The sequence below is a fragment of the Neopsephotus bourkii genome, unplaced genomic scaffold, assembly GCF_033783945.1.
Source record: "Neopsephotus bourkii isolate Nb327-2 ecotype Australia unplaced genomic scaffold, CSIRO-AGI_Nbou_v1 NB_598, whole genome shotgun sequence".
NCBI lineage: Eukaryota > Metazoa > Chordata > Aves > Psittaciformes > Psittacidae > Neopsephotus > Neopsephotus bourkii.
In genome coordinates this window covers 263,490-280,447 of record NW_026901098.1, presented here as the reverse complement: position 1 = coordinate 280,447, position 16,958 = coordinate 263,490, and the positions used below count along the sequence as shown (strand labels likewise).

At 38.7% G+C, this 16,958-nt stretch overlaps 1 protein-coding gene across 7 annotated transcripts in view; it reads right to left on the bottom strand.

Moving 5' to 3' along the window:
- Positions 1-378: 378 nt before the first annotated feature.
- The window catches only part of LOC133211416 (transducin-like enhancer protein 4), a 101,982-nt gene continuing 85,402 nt past the window's right edge, over positions 379-16,958 (bottom strand). For 6 of the 7 annotated variants that reach the window (XM_061351773.1, XM_061351774.1, XM_061351776.1 and 3 more), the window contains 12 exons: positions 13,413-13,532; positions 12,795-12,848; positions 11,981-12,133; positions 10,601-10,733; positions 10,191-10,381; positions 9,894-9,970; positions 5,951-6,200; positions 4,928-5,175; positions 3,808-3,955; positions 3,037-3,187; positions 2,654-2,730; positions 379-978 (listed from right to left, as the gene is read on the bottom strand). In XM_061351773.1, the coding sequence (XP_061207757.1) occupies positions 871-978; positions 2,654-2,730; positions 3,037-3,187; positions 3,808-3,955; positions 4,928-5,175; positions 5,951-6,200; positions 9,894-9,970; positions 10,191-10,381; positions 10,601-10,733; positions 11,981-12,133; positions 12,795-12,848; positions 13,413-13,532 (1,710 nt within the window). In that variant the 3' untranslated portion in view covers positions 379-870. The remainder of the gene's footprint in view (positions 979-2,653; positions 2,731-3,036; positions 3,188-3,807; positions 3,956-4,927; positions 5,176-5,950; positions 6,201-9,893; positions 9,971-10,190; positions 10,382-10,600; positions 10,734-11,980; positions 12,134-12,794; positions 12,849-13,412; positions 13,533-16,958) is intronic. The other variant, XM_061351775.1, reaches the window with a different exon arrangement.

Genomic DNA, 16,958 nt, shown 5'->3' with positions numbered 1-16,958 from the left:
AAACATTGCAAAAGTTTCCAGAAGTAACAAAGGTGATTCTTTGAGGCAACTTACTGTACTCTCTACAATATAACAAAGAGAGGTGTTTATATTAAAAAACCTAGCTTGACACCAAAATGCTTTATGTTTATCAACAGAAAAGCACTGAGAACGAATCTGTACACAAGATGCTCTATTAACATTGCAAATATATAAATTAGCACATTCTTACTTAAAGTGAATTGAATTTAGATGTGAACTGGATTTGCCATTAATTACAGTCATGTAGATCACTGGCTACAGTTTGCAATTTCCTAAGTTTCCAAGACTGTCTAAAATAGTTAAGATACAGCATCTTCCCACGAAATAATTATACTGTAGTAACACTTAGAGGTCTCATCCAAGAACAGGACTAAAAAATATAACAAAGTTTATTTTTTAAATAGAAACTGCAAGTCTTATTTAGTGTAATTTTAACTATCTCCTGAACATCCTTCTCCAAGATCCCCAATTTATTCACCTGCAAAATCACAAAGTATACAACGCACCTTTCAAATTAAAGCCGGGCCAGACAGCTTTATTTATTCAGTTTATTGTTAGAAAGCCTTTTTAAAGAAAATAAATACATTACAGTTATAATACATAATTAAAGAGTCAGGTTCACTGTTAAGTATGCTTATTCCATCTTCTTCCAAATAGATATCTGACAATTTGGTATCACAAGTTCTTAATGAGCATTCACAAATCAACAGCAAGTTAAGAAGGTAAAAATAAATTTCACAACTGTGATGGGTGAGCATTTAAATTCTCAGTTGAGAAAGAAAAAAAAAAAAAACGGAATATACAGCAAAGTGCTAGGAGAAGGAGTTCTGTCTGTATTCGGATTTGTCTCTAATAAATAACTTCGTAGACTGTAGCTTTCTTGTCTCCAGAGCCAGTGACAATGTATTTGTCATCCACAGAGATATCACAGCTAAGCACGGATGAGGATTCTTTGGACTACAAGAAAGATGAAAAGAAGAAAAAAAGAAAAAAAAAGAATAAAAAATACAGCTTTCCATCCTTCAACCCAGAAGGGCTTGAAGGTTAATTGGAAGAGTTTATAGAAAGGGAATACACCGAAAGCTTATTTAAATATCAGTACCGTAGCGGCAGCTTTTGCTACAAGACTGTTTCTCCAAACTTGTTGTGCCTAAAGCTCTATGGCAACAAAAAACAGCAGCAGAAAGGGAAGCAAATGTTATGAACCTAGAGACAATCTATCAATCAAAAAAAAAAAAAAAAAGGAAGCAGCCCTTTCTATACCCTTTACAAGTAATGAGCATTTATTAATATTATATATATTAGCTTTTGCATAAAAAAACAAAAAGCCATATTCTTGTTGTTCTTCCTTCCCTGTTTTATTGTAAACCAGAAATCATTATGGAGTAGCATAATAAAGCCCTGCTCACCCACAGGCATAAGACAAAAGGACTCCACAGAAGTAACTGTACCTCCTCTCACTGTTTCCCCAACTTACAAGTCTTTGTGACTTGCACAAAGGAATTTACACTATCAGGGATGATGCAAAGACGAAAAGATATTATGGTGGAATAGGATGCACAACAGTGTACAGCAAGTGAATGGGAGACAGAATATATCAAGATACTGTAGCTCTGCCTCTCAGGTCTTTTCTGTGTTTTCTGAGATGACGTATACGTTATTGTCACTTTATACCTGCTGTTTCAGTGCATGTTTTCTTCACATAACATATGTCCATGTTCCTCTCTATCTGTCACCACAAGAGATAAACACTTCCCAATCATGGTAATCTTTTGCTAAGAAACCTCTGCTGCACTGCACAGGAAGTTTCTTTCTCTACCCTCATTAAGAAAGCTACACTGGAGTTTTAACACCACTTTTAAGGAAGATGTGTTTTTGTTAGGATGATCTGGGCTTTCTGTGGGAGGTGGTTCCAGAGCTGAATAGCCTCCACTAAATAATACCAGCCCTCAGCGTTCTCATGTCAAGGCAAACTGTGCTGTTCCAAAAGCAAAAGACAAGGCAGGTAGCACAACAGGTGAGACCTGACCATTTAAACCTGAACAACAGTTAGGTAATTAAAAAATACCCACCCTAGAGGTATCTGTAGGTGAAAGAAGAAAATGTCATGCCAAAAATCCCACTTTTGTTTAATGGCACACACTGAAGTGCCATTAATATTGGGTACAGAAGGACTGAAGACTATAAAACGGTTACAACTTCCAGTTACACTCCACAGGGCTCCTCCATAAGGATACAGTCTTTTGCTTAGAAATCTGACTGCCCAATCCACTGACTTTACATATATCATCCAAAAAAAATACAAATGTTGAGTATGTCTCTCACTGTTTTAGCTTTAATTTTGGACATGAGGACATTCCTTGGGTACTGTATTACAGAAATATGCAGTACAAAGTGAGAAAGAAGGGTATTAAAAACAATTAACAGGCCACTTTATTGTAAGAGCGAGGTTACTCAAATGTTAGAAAGGACAAGAGCGCACCTCTCTTTAATTGCAGACGAAATCTTAAAGGAATATAGCAATTACCCAAGAATTTCCATTTAAAACCTCCTTAAACTAATGACAGACCGTGAGATGTGCAGCTCTACTGCATTGTAACTATGTGGAAAATAGCTTTTAGGAGATTATTACCTGGAATATACTGGCTCCATAAGGTGTCCTCCAGGCATTAAGAAGATTATCCTTTCCAGTGCTTACAAACCATTTGCCTGCAACAGATTGTTTAAATGTTATTGTTGCATTTTGTTTTCAAGGAATGCAACTCAGGAAACAGATTAATCATAAAAACCAATGCATTCACACATATCCAAAGGACAGTCACATATTTGTCTGGTTGCACTATAATATTCAATCACAATATAAGCAGTTCACACAACAAAGCAGTCACACAGAATTTTTAAAATCATTTTAATACTTAAAGATCTAACTTTTAATTATAGCCTTACTTTCATTTAAAGGTAATCTTGAATGAATTTCTCAGGAGGGGAAACACTGTCATAGAAAGATTTGCTTACCACAGTGAGCAAATTTGAGTGACAACACGCAACTCTCATGAAGATGCAGCTGATACTTGTCTGGCTTAGTAACATGCAGCACCTCAACATTACTGTTCTCCATTCCTACTGCCAACCACTCACCAGTGGGACAATAGCCCAGTGAGAAGATCTGGAATAAGCACAGCACATGCTTCAATAAATAGAGGAATGAGTTTCAGGTATCAAAACGAATTCTGATTACACTATTAGCACTGAACAAAATCATACTTTGGTCTACTATGGTTTTAAAAACATGATAATCCAATTACTATGATAATCAGGATAAATTAGTTTATGTAAAAGAAGCTCAATTAAAACTGTAACAGTAACACACTGAATTAAGCTATCAAAGTTAACGTCCTAGCCTGACAGCATCAAAAAATATTTTTGTAAAATATTTTTGAACAAGAACATAGAGAAATGGGAACACACTGCACACAGGAACACTTTAATCTGGCAATTCTTTCATAAAAAGATTCCCCACTACTCTCACTGGAGAAGAACTAATCTGTCAAATAGCCACAAACCAGAAAGATGTTTAGCTGCCACACTGAAATAAAAGAAAAAGTGTGAGAGTAAGTGAAAAATTCTCTGGAGTTCTCTTTGAGCCTGTTTTTTCTGAAAAAAAAAAAAAAACAAAAAACAAAAAACCCCAAAATAAAATAAAATAAAATGATAAAACTCAAAAGTGCTTGTTTTAGAAAACCATGACAGATTTTTCTTAACATTCCAAAGCTTCTAAGATTGAACCTGTGATGTGAAGTCATGTTGCTGTAACTGTCTTCCTTCTCTGAGATCCCAGGATCTGACTGTATTGTCCAAGCCCCCTGTCCACAATTTGGTGCCATCATTAGAAATGTCAATACAGCTCGCTCCATCTGTGTGGCCCTGAAATTGCCTGAAAACATTGAAATAAGACACACACATTCTCACACTGCAAAGAGTCAGTTCTGCTCATGTATACAAAATATCTCCTTTTTTCTTCAGTCCCTGACACACAGCCATTAAAGACAACAGCAACAGTAGATTCCAATAGCAATCTGAGATTAATAAAACTCTTGGATGATCATGTGAGTTTTGTGATGAATTGATGATGCAATCAGGCCAGACAGCCAAGTACTAATTTGATTCTGAAAAGCATGCTTTACAAGTCAGATGCTCTAGGGATCTTTGCTGCTGAATGTGCAATACCCACTATTTGACTGAAAATACCCCACTCCCCTCAAAGGAATGCAGCATGATCACCAAAATTAACTGAGTTTAAGAAGAATTCTTAGGCCACCAACAAAGCTGTAAAAAAAAAGAGCATGGGTATAAATGGGTATAAATATATCAGGGAGTAAAAGTCTGCTTTTATATGCAGTACTGATATATTACATAAAACAATATACATATTGCAGCGTACAGTGAAGCTTTGTATGACTGGCTCCTAGCTTACTGTACCTTTGTGTTAAGCAGCAACCCATGCTCCTAAGATACTAAGTTTGCAACGCAGTAATTTACATACATCTTTACCCAAGACACATTTGCTGAAGAACCGATTAAAGAGATTGGAGTGTGAGCACAGTGTATTGCATGGAGACAAAGAAAACCATCTGTTCCGAGAACATACAGCAGTGTCAACACCAGATGATCTTAGGAAATTACAGTTATGGGCTGCTCAACAGGCCTGGAATTACGAAACTCTCAAAACCTATAAAAAACTATATAGACTTTTGTCAAGGTACTACCATGGCTATTGCCTAGCAATGGAATACTGGAAGCAGCTATGCAGACACCATGAAGAAAATAGCATACATATGCAGAAAAGCACATAAAGCCGTGTCTAATTAATTCTTCACTACCTGATGATCCAGTTCTGTCGACCCACCTTACTAAAGTCTGGTTATGTAGATCCCACACTGCAATGTTCCCATCGCTACAGCAAGAGAAGCAGACCTTGGAATCAGGGCTGATAGCTAGGGCATAACAAGCCGGGGCAGACGATGTCAGCTCTGCTTTGATACGAGGCGTTGGAGCTGCCAGATCCCAAATGGATAATGTGCTGGCTTCTCCACCAACAATCAGGGTGCGGCCGTCGGGGAGCAATCTGCAGGAACGGATGTAGTTATCTCTGTTCTGTGGAGACAGAAGCCATCAAGAGATTACTCATGAGGAAAGGAAAACAGCATTAACATGAGAGCAGAAATCCATAAAAGTATTGTATTCCCTCCTGGTTTTAATGAGCCATTTATACTTATGACAATGATAAACTGTATTAATGCAAGAAAATTACATGACATTAGGGAAGTACTTAAACTTGATCTACAAAATTCAGCAGTGAAAGATATTTAATCTTAATTAGCATCAAAATACAAAGACCTGAACTCAGTCCAAAACAATTCAAGATAGCTGTATTTGACAGCTTGTGTAGAAAGTTGTATTTTCATACTCTGTTTATTTCAGCACATTAACCTCTCAGCATGGGGGAGTACCAAATTCCCTGCACACTCCCCCACTCTGTTCCGGTGAGACTTGCTGCCACCATCTAGATGTCAGAGGAAAATATCTGGGCAATTTTCTTCATTTGTGTAGCAACTTGTGTAGCAATTCATTGTATGTCTACAGGTGCTGCACAGTTTTAATTTGCTGCTCTGTCTTTGATCTTTCCCCCTACCAATTCGCTTTTAAGACATTAAAGATGTTTTGATTTGCTGAGGGTGGGGGGAAACCCAGAAGTAAGACAAGGAACATATTTCAAACTTGGTTCTAAAAGAAAAAAAAATAATTACAAATGAAATACCAAGCTTTGATATCACTAAGAGTACTCAAGTAGCCAATGTTTTTTGCACCTTAACAGTAGCAAACACAACCTGCTATATTCTCCCACTGTCATATGCTGTTGTTCACCTACCAGGCAGTCCAGCTGGGAGACAGGGCTCTTGTTCCCAGGGTGGCTGATGTCCCAGACTTTGACGCACCCTTTCCCACCTGTATAAACATGTCTCGTGGGGTTGCTGATGGTAACTGCACACACAACTTCCCCATGGTTCAGAGTGTTGATCTGACGGGCATGGCGGGGGATTCCTGGACCAATGAGGGCATCAGGAGGGAAAGGAACTGGCTGCATCTGACCATCTGCACTTACATGAAATGAGTATGCTCTGAAGGCAGAAGAAAGATAGGGGGTGATTTAAGAAGTTTTCCTTCAAGCCTCTTTAAGAAAACAGAATTAAAGGTGTATTTCCCCTGCAGGCATTCAGATTGTGCACTCGGCTCCTTTTGCAGTCTTTTTAAGAATGTGAATAAGAAATAATTCATTTATCTATAACAGGACCATAAAAGTATGAACTCGGGTACTCTTCTTTTAATGTGGAAAGTCAAGTACCATCTACCAATCAAATGAACTTTAAGAACTCATGCAATGATGATTTCAGGCATGCATGAGGATACACGATGCTACTCTTAAACTTAGGGCATGCATTTCAGGGAAGGAAGGTCAGGTCAGGGCCCCCTGGAAGACAGAAATAGTTGGCCGGCCACTGCAGAACAATGCAGACAGCAGAGTGCCAGGGATCATTTGGTTTCTCCATTACAGACTAATGTGCACACTTGCAGCTGTGTGTGCTGCCAAGGTGGCCCAAACTCATGCATGTCCCACGCTCCTCAAGCCAAACTGCCCGGCACTGGACCTAAGGGTGCAGTGAAACCTCCACTATCAAGGAGTTAAGTCCTCAAGGCACAGTTGCTGACATCTGACGTGACAAACCAGGAAAAATGCACTGGATTTTTTTCCCACTTTAGAGCTTGATGACTTTTCTTTCTTTTTTTTTCCCCATATATATATATATATAAAAAAATAATTTTTTTTGTGTGTGTTCATGTGTACCTAATATAATAGCTACAAATCCCTGTTTCTCTTGCCAGAACTAGGGCTCTTACTGAGAAAGAATGTGTTGTGTGACTGCCAGTTATGCCGCCTGTGAATAACCTATCAACAGCTTCATCTCAAAATATTTTCTAGGGAGAACAGTTAGGTTATGAAATTGTCTTATATTGAGATGCTACCTGACACATCACATCTATTACAAGAGCACAAACTTCATAAGAGGGTTCACCTACACATATCAAGGTATGATTAACAGAAGGCTTTAATTTCCTTAGACCTAAAATATCATCATAGTACTAATGAAAAATCCATTATCACAATGGTGCAATGAGAAAAGCTCACAAAAAAAGAAAATAATTTTAAGAGAATACTTAGGTATTCACTTCCCTAATTGTTACTTCTAAGTCACTGAAGAAAGCAGTATTTAGTATTCAGCTACTGAATTTGTTTTTAAGATTCATTAACACTAGAACAGTAATTTCCAGTGGGACAAAAGGCAACTGCATTTCCACCTTTCTGCCCTATTCCTAGACCTTTACACACTCTTCTCATCCTCCACTCTGTTTCTTGTTCTGGCAGGTCTGAGTGACAGATTGTATAACCATTGTCCATTTTCTGGCATTAAACACATTCAGGAAAGGGTAGGACATTTCTGTGGCTGTCAGAAGCAGCAAACCGCCTCTATGAGTAGAATTAATGTTCAATTATCACCACAGAAATCTGAAGTATCTTCTTCATTATCTCCCTAATTCCTGCTTGCTGCAGTAAGGAACTGAAAAAAAGCATCTGATGGTCTCCTGAAATCTCTAACAAAACAAGTGGAACTTCATTATCATCTTTTCTGATTTCTGTATGCAGTCATTCTCTGCAGAGCCATGTTGAGCACTCAGTGTATGGTACTTTTATTAGCTAAAGTGATTTTTAGCATGCTTATAGAGTACACAGGGAACATGTTTAACAATTACAGAAACAAAGCATAGATCTGAAGTGATCTGTGATGAAATTATTATCATTCTATTCATTACACCATACCAGCACATATGATTAAACTGCTGCTACTTTAAATTATTAAATTAAACTAACACCTTATGTTGCTTATTTGAAGTCCTCTAAATATCTGATACTATGAACACCTGGCAGGCACTTTCTTCCTCTTTTCATGTTAGATACCTTTTCTATTTATATATTGTACAATTCTTATGTTTCACTATATCTCTAAAGTGAAAAGAGCATTATGAGGGGCCAAGATTCTTGATGTGCCACACGCTGCCTGCTGCATTTTAACAGACACTCAATGGCGTGGAGAATTTACACAACTTCTGCTCTAAGGGAAAAGAAAGAATAAATGAGAAAGCAAAAACCCTGGACGATAGCTGTGAAAAGCACTGCACTTAAGATGAAGAAAAATTAATGCAATTATGCTAAAATGACCACAGATGTCAAAGGTTTCAGGCCTATGGCAGAGAAATGGCAGTTACAGTTAAATCTTTAAAGCAGTCATCAATACATAAACAACATTCAAAAACCTTGGAGATACACCAGAATTGAACTGGTTTTACTTCAGTTTGTCTGATGTTTTATTCTCCCTCTCCATAACACAAGTGAGATGGGAGCAGGGAGATCTCCGCACCCTGGTATTGCTGTTTCTCAGACCACTGCTAAGTCTGGTGGAACTGGACACCTTTCCTCTTGGGCAACCGACACCACCAAGGATGAATGAACTTGAACCCAGCAAACATTCTATGAGCCTGCTGCATGTACAGGATGAAGGTCTGTGCCCCACAGGATTTTTAATGCAAGCAGCTCATCTGGACATTGCTGTACAGGGATTTCTGTACTTGCTTTATGCAGCCACCTAAAGGGCATGGTAACTAGCAGAAAAGTTAACTTGGGGTGGTGACCAGAGTGTGCTGTGCAAGAAAGCTGGACATGGTTTAAGATTTGTGTGATACATTGTCCTGGGTTCAGCAGCAGCAGTCATTTTTTCTCCTTCTTAAACCACGACACATATGTACAAGAGGAGCTACAGGTGCTAGGACTGACTGCTTGTCACCACAGTATATTATTAACCTTGAGCATCTGCAAGCTCATTGACAGGTAAGTATATGCATTTACTCGCATGCAAGCATGTGACTACCCCCAGCCAGTCCTCCACAATCATATCCATACATACAAAAACGAAAGGAGTGGCATAAACATCTCCTGCCCTTGAAACTCTTAAACTCTTATCCAGTATTAACTGGTCACAGTTTCCCAGAAGTGTCAAACTGGAGGACCCTTACATAAAATCTGTATCAATATGGTTTGCATAGCTGTTTTATTTTTTCCCTTCTCTAATTCAAGAGAGATGTGAGCACAGAGTTTTTCCTACCTGTACAATTTTTTTCTGAGGCTTACAACAAACGGTGCCTGGTAGAGCAGGTCACTCTACGGTCAGCTCCATCAAGGATGAATCTGAACATTATGATACAATAATTCTTTTCAGTACTTCCAATCCACAAAACATTAGCGTGTTCCTTTCTCTGCATACTGCTGCTTATAGCAGCTGGTAAGTTTGCAAGTAACTTGCAAGGATTTTGTAAACACAGAAATCATTTTTTTAAACTGAGCAGCACAATACAGTAGAGATGGAAAGCTGAGATCGTGTTCCAGTTCTAGTTTGCATTTCCACACAACACAAACCAGTCAGATTCAGCATATAACATCTCGAAGTTCAGCTTTTTCTTCTTTCATTTATTTCTGTCTCTTTTACTCTGTATCACCCAGTTCTTGTCAACTGCTATTAATCTCCAAAGCAAATTTACAAATGCAACTTTAAGATTAAATAGTGTTTCTCCTGTCCTTGCCAAACAGCTAGATTTATTTCTATTCACACAACAGTTTTCAGTACCTAAGGGGAATTCCAACTGGCAAGGGAACACAACTTCAACAGATGACTGACTTTTGAAGTTGTATGCTTGATACTCACGGTTTTCCTCCTGGGATGCCTGTGAGATTGGGAGGAATGCCTGGGACTCGCATGTGATGATGTGGATCAAAACCAACCTATAGTTGTCCCCATGTAAAACAAAAAAGGTGTATTAAAGACAGAGCTTGCCAAAAGAAGACTTTAATTCATATTCTCCATAGCACACTCCCCGAATTACAGAGACTGAACTAGATTTAACTCCCAAAATTACAGAGACTGAACTAGATTTAACTCTGCAAGTCTTACATTTACTATAAGCTGCTCTCAACACAAAATGCACTAGCATCAAACACTTACCACTGGAGATCTCCCATAAGCTGCTGCTGCTGCTGCTGCAGCTGCTGCACTCATTTGAGGGGAAATATTGTGCAGACCGGCGTAGGCAGCTCCAGGGCTGGTCAGCTCCCCATTCATACCAGCATGTGGCACAATCCCAAATGGAGTAGGATAAGGACATGGCACTGCCATAGGTGTCCTTAAACCTGAAGCTATTGAGAAGGAAAGGAAGAGAGAAGTCATACAGCCAACCCAGACCCACAAAATGAAACACGAATTTGGTAAACGCACTGTATTGAAATGTTGAAGAACCAGCTCTGCATCCAGTTTAAGCAGCTTTAATATACTGTCCCATCACTGCAGGTTTAAATGCAGTGTAGTTACAGACAAATGGGCAGTGTTTCACACCATTGAAATATACAAAGACTAACCTAGTGGGTCCACACCTGGGGGTTTGCCAGGCACTGGCCTCAGTCCGGGAGTGGAGTTGCTGCCGGGAGTTGGGGCATCAGTCCGTGGAGTTGGGGTATTTGATTTAGACACAGGAGTGGTAGATTTCTCATTCTAATCACCAAAAAAAAAAAAAAAAAAGAAGAAGAATTTATTTTACTTTTTTAACTACCAGTTGGAAAGAGAAGTGAGGACAGCCAGAACGCATGTGATTAGAGGTATTTAGCTTTTGGGTTTGGGTTTCAACAGTCCCTGCCAATGAAGAGAAGCTGCAGAGACACTGAAAATAATGGAATGGCTTTGAGAATTATCTACAGCCTTCACAGCTTTCCTCGTTGGGAGCACCTGTATCACCCAGAATGAGGTCAGTGACTTCAGAATCATTGCTGACAATTACACTGGCAGCATATGCGAAATCTGTCAGTGGTCTCACTCTGCTCATAGTGGATCTGCTCCCAGCACAAGTTTCTGTGAGAGGCCACTGCCGGATGGACAAGAAGAGCAGACCCCCACATACAACTGGCCAACAACTCATGCCCAAACATGGTGCTGGAAACACAGGACGGAGACAGTGATGGGTATAAAGTCAGGAACTATGCAGTGCCACTCTTCTGACAAGCTTGTTCATCAGGCAAACCACTAACTCCTGGGCCTGAACCTGTCATTCTGTCACCTTTTCTGAGCACTACATTCACGTTAAGCTTTCTTTTTATTTATTTTATTCCTTTAAATAATCATGTATTCTGACCTGTGAAGAACAGAGAGGGAGTCTCTTTGCAGCTCAGGAAGATGATTAACTGTGGTCACAAAAAGGAAAGGAAAGAACACCTCTGACTTGCAATCAGCTCTTTTTTTTTTCTTCATTGTGATTTGAGATGCAAGTCAAGGAAGGCTCTTGTAAATAACAGATTACTTTTTAGATAGAAAATAAAAATTATTGTTGTTGTATATGGTCTGGTAATTCAAACAAAGCTAACAACCAAATCACATCCAAGCAGGGAACTGAATTTGCTATAAAACACAGCACAGGAAAACAGCTCAAGAAGCCCCTGTGTATTTTTATTTATTCTCAGAAGGACGGTATTTCATATGGGGGAGGAGAAAAACATCTCTCAGTACAGCACATCTATCATCTACCTATACCGCCAGTGAAAATAACCTCTTCCTATCCCAACAAAAAAAGCTGCGGACTTTCTTCTCTGTTACTAAATTTCAGTGAAGACACAAATAAAACAGATTTTAAATTGATGATTCATAGTGCTTTACTGTTAGCTGTGGAAATTCAAATTGCGTCCAGTCAGAAATTCGGTAAATGTGTTTTGGTATCTGATCATGGGTCTGGAGCATCCTGAAGCACTTACAAGGCTAAGTTCTTTGGATTTGGAGGAAGGAGTACTGCTGGAGGATGCAATAGACGCCGGACTAATTGGTGCATCTTTCTTCAGCAGTCGAGTCTTGTCCAAGCCATTCTCCCGTGGAGAGTGTGCTGGGCTCCCCCGAGGAGAGGAAGGATCCTAAACATCAGCAATGTGGGTTAGTATAAAAACTTCATACTAGCCACTAATGCTTGTCTTGAATAATTTTTACTTTGTCATCACTGTGTCATAAAAACTTGACATCTTCTTTCCATTCTTAATTGATTTAACTGATAAAATTGTGAAATCGAGATGGATAATAACAATCAACTTTTCTTACATTTTCTTTTTTTTTTGTTTGAAAGAGTCTGAAAATTTGATGCCACTAACCATGAAGAACACTGCCCAATCTATGGATATTGAAATTGTCAAGTAAATGTTACTTGTCGGGTTACAGACTGAAAGGGTTTGAGGCACTTGGCAGATCTGATAAAGTTCACAAATGAAGTCACGGCCAGAGTGAAAGAAAACACAGATACCCTTACAACCTGCCTAGTACCTGCTGTGCTGTGCTGGCTTCAAATATCTCAAGCAGATTTTTGGTTCATACAAGTAACTAAAAGGTCCTTTGTAGAAATAAGTGTTACAGATCTGATTTGCATTCTAAGGAAAGATGACCTGACTGAACTCCCTCAGGCATCTGAAGCTCCTGTAGGAGGAGTAAAGGCTGTAATCTTACTCATATAACCCATATGCACAGAAACCACTGGACACCCCTACCACTAACACAGTAAGGTAGAAAAAATACCATTGTGCATACCTCATTGGAAACATCAACAACCAAGTTGTCATCACTCTTTTCACCATCGCTGTCCTGCAAGACAAATCAATGTGTCATAAATATTTATTTAATGTCCTAACATTTTTCAAGTACTAAGAAAAAATAAACCAGTGTAATGCAAGGCTGCTCACAACTATGCAACACAGCATTTTTTTTTACCAAGCCTTATGTGGTAATACAATTATAATATTTAAGTCACCTACAGTGCTTCTGCTAAACAGGTAGCCACAGGTTATTCCCAGTTTTCACAATGGTAAACTAGGACATAGGATTAAAATCCTCATCCTAAATTGCACTGCACTGAGAACCAGACCCAAGCTACAGTCCAGATACACTAAGTCCCAGCCTAACTAATGCTCAGTCCTCTTGTTGCATGCCTTCCATGTACTCTGTATTTGTATTATTAAAAACACTATCAATCCTACATACTGAAACCTTCAATATAGCACAGACGTGAAGAGGGAGGCAGTAAGAACCTGCTAAAAATTTGATGCTTCTTTTTAAAAGTAGTTATGCAGCAGGAATCAGGTGAAATTACAGAGGAAATTACAGAAATTACTTAATTTCGACAATGCACAATGTAGGTAATTTACTCACATAACGAGCTGCTATTTCCTTCTCTTCTGTTTTCTGTTTTTTACTATCTGTAGAATAATCTGTTGAATTTCTGTGCTTTTCTGCTGTTCTGAAACTGGCTGAGGGAGATACCGAAGAGCTCTGCAGTCACGAAAGAGAGGAAGAAAACACCATCGGATGCTTGCTCAGAACAGTGGTTCATTTGTCACTATTCCTCCATACAACTTAACCTGATAATATGATTTGGAGTTGTTCTCACAGATAGCAGTTTGGGTTTTAATCAAGTGATAGCTACACAGCAAGTGTCTTGTATTAAAGTGCACAATGCAGTGCAAGAAACAGATAAAGGCGATCAGCCGATGGATCATAGTTGCTATCTGCTGGTGTTAACGGGATGAATGTAGAGCTACTTTGGACCATTTTATGAATAGTGTACACTGACCTGGTTTTAGCTTGTTTCTTCTACAAATATGCAGAGCTAAATCAATACTCCCAGAAGAGGCTGGGTGTGTACGTGTGTACGTTTGCCAGTTTGCCAGTGTAAATCAAAAAGAACAAAGTGGCTCCAGGTAAGTCAGACTTTAGCAAACATCTGAAGAAAGATTTTTAGCAAAGAAAGAAGCAAGCTTCTTTCTAAACAGTCTCAAAGCAGGAAAGAAAAAGGGAAACACCTAATCTCATTTTATTTTGGTGCCTTTTACAATTACAGGCTGTGCCTGCAGTAGATGGAAACACAACGCAGGGGCTCAGCTGAGTCTGGCTATTCTGCAGCCCTCACTTAGTAATCATCATTAAAGAGCTCATGCACAGTACGGGAGAGAAACAGATGTATTACAAAGTTCTATACGCTGTCATCCAACAATTCTGTTTTACTCCCTTAAACAAGGCAGGCAATACTTATCAACTCCTATCATATTTCCAGATTTTGGTGGAGTCTGTACCTTGGTATACAATGAAGACAGTAACGAAAGATGCAAAGTTCCCTCTGGGATTGATTTTAGCAGCAGCAGCAGCTTTTGGCCCTCATTCAAGAGAGCATTTAAGCATGCACTAAACATTCTCTCACGCTGAAGTCAATGTCTGAATGTATGTAAGGATGGGTTCAGGTGTTTTCCAGAATTGGAACTGACAGAAATGAAGAGGAAAGTAATCCTCAGTTGAAACCCTGCAGTTTCCATCTCTCTACCTCCTTATATAAGGGTGTGGGAGGAACAACCACCAAAAAAGTCCTTACTGACAGAATTTAGATCTCCCATTCATCCAGAGCATTGAGTTTGGAGTTTTTCCTCCATGCACTACAGAGAGCTATTATTCTGCATAAAACTGTACAACACAGCAAATTGGTTTTGGGGCTTTCAGTGCACACCTCCCTAGGTTTATTTTATAGCTATTACCAGGAGTGCAAACCAAGAAATTAGCATTTACATTGTGCAGCTTCTGTTCCATCGCTATTATCAAAGTTGTTCTTTTCCTTATTACACCACAAACTTCTGGAAAGCATTAAGAACACTGAACCACACAAAGTAAGCTGTGGTTGTTGCCCAAATCATGTGAGAGAACATTTCTCCCAGCTCGGGCACTCAAATCCTCCTCTGCACTTCTCCAAAATTTCCAAGTCCTGTGAACAGCAGCTCAGATTTATGAGTGTGGAATTTGCAAAAACCTTCCATCTTCTTGAGTGGTAGTTGTTAATTACCCTCTGAGACCACTGAGTGGAAATAAAAATTTTACAACAAAGCTAGTGCTGAACACAGCCTGTGCCTTTCCCATTTGTCTGCTGGCTTGCCTGTCTCTTTCTCTCTCTCTGACAGTATAAAATAGGTAGACAAGGATTTCCCATCCTCACCAAATAGATCTTAAAATGCATTCACTGATTCAGCTTTAAAGCAGATCATTAATCAACAATTATAGTAAATGACACAAACTAACAATGTTATTTTTTGCTCTGAAGAGACAACACATGTTAAGACATTAGAAGAGGGTAGTGGCAGTAGGCACAGAAGTCTTAAGTAGAAATACGACATTAAATGAACTGATGGCTTGAAAAATATATGTTTACTGCAACAATGTAGCATAGTATTTTGCAAAATATTTAAATAGTATGCTCCTATTTATGTTAATTTATAATTTGGAAGGCAGTAGCTTGTAATATGAATTCAATTCATTATTTCTCAACTTCACCCTGCAGAAAGTAATTTGCTTTAAAATTAAGAAAAATAATCACCAGTAAGCTACAAATTAGAGTTGTGTCTAAAGAATTAAACTACTGCACTTATTTAAATAGAAATATTTATTTTCATAAATTTGAAACCATATAGTTTCATATTTCACAATCTAGTTAGCTAAGTGCTATAGATACCATTTTAATCTTTGATTTCACTGCTTAATAAAGTAATAAGTTAAAGCTCCCTACTAGAATGATAAAGTAGTTAATTATCACTAGTGTATACAGGATGAGTATCATGTTGAGGAAATGCACACTGCTTAATGGTTTTATTGCTTCAAAGATGGATCAGACCTGATACCTATATGGAAAGATCTTGCTGTGGTATCTCACCTGGTATTAGCAGAAAAATGGAGACACTCGTCTACTGGCAGCAGTCAGAATCTCTTTTCCCAAACCGGAATTTGGCCAGTGTATTAGGACTAACATTATTCTGCCTCAAGAGCCAATTACTACAGAACAAATCTAAACATTCTCACTTTTAACTGTCCTACCCCTCTCCTTGCATGGAGCCAGTCGATCAATATGCCTGCAGTAATAGCTGCTTTTCCCTTCAACACGTGTATGTACCTGCCACATAAGGATCTTTGACTTCATGGAATTTCTGGCACTGATGCCAACAGATGAAATTTATTTGCTGAGTAATAAAGATATGTCATGTACATAGCCAATGAGCTATTGTCTAGATCTTCCTGTGGACCTAACACCTACCAGTTTCAAGGGACAATATTATTACCCATACTGGATTCCCACTATTGTTTGCAATACCTTATCAGCCTATAAACACTTGTAAAGATCTACCTTCAGTGAGAAATACCAGGATGTAACAACGTCCTCATGGTTTCCACTGACATCAGATTCCTTACATATAATCCTGTGCCCACCCACACTTTGATTCCTGAATGTGCAAGTCTACATACTCCAACAGAGGTCCTTACATTTGCAGATTGCTGAAGAAAACCTCCATTGAAACAGATTGTTTAGTTGTCAGACTCTGTGCTGTTCCTTGATTTAAACATTGGTGCCCTCCTAACAGCTGCCTTTGAAAAGCTGCAATAGGATAGTTACTTAAAGGAACCAAATCATTCAGCATTATGACTTGGCAGGCTGTAACTTAATGGGCCAGAGTCCTCATTTTAGTAACTATTAAAATTTATAGAGAAATAAAGTCTTTTCACACTGCTGTTTTCTTCAATAAAATGCATTAATCTACTAGAGAGTAGCATTTTCCTACTAACCACCACTTGAGTTTGCTCACATACAAGAATTAGACACAGGAAAGTAGGTTACGTTTAATTTCTGTTTTAGTGAAACGTACTACTTTTTCATATTCTGCTTAGGTA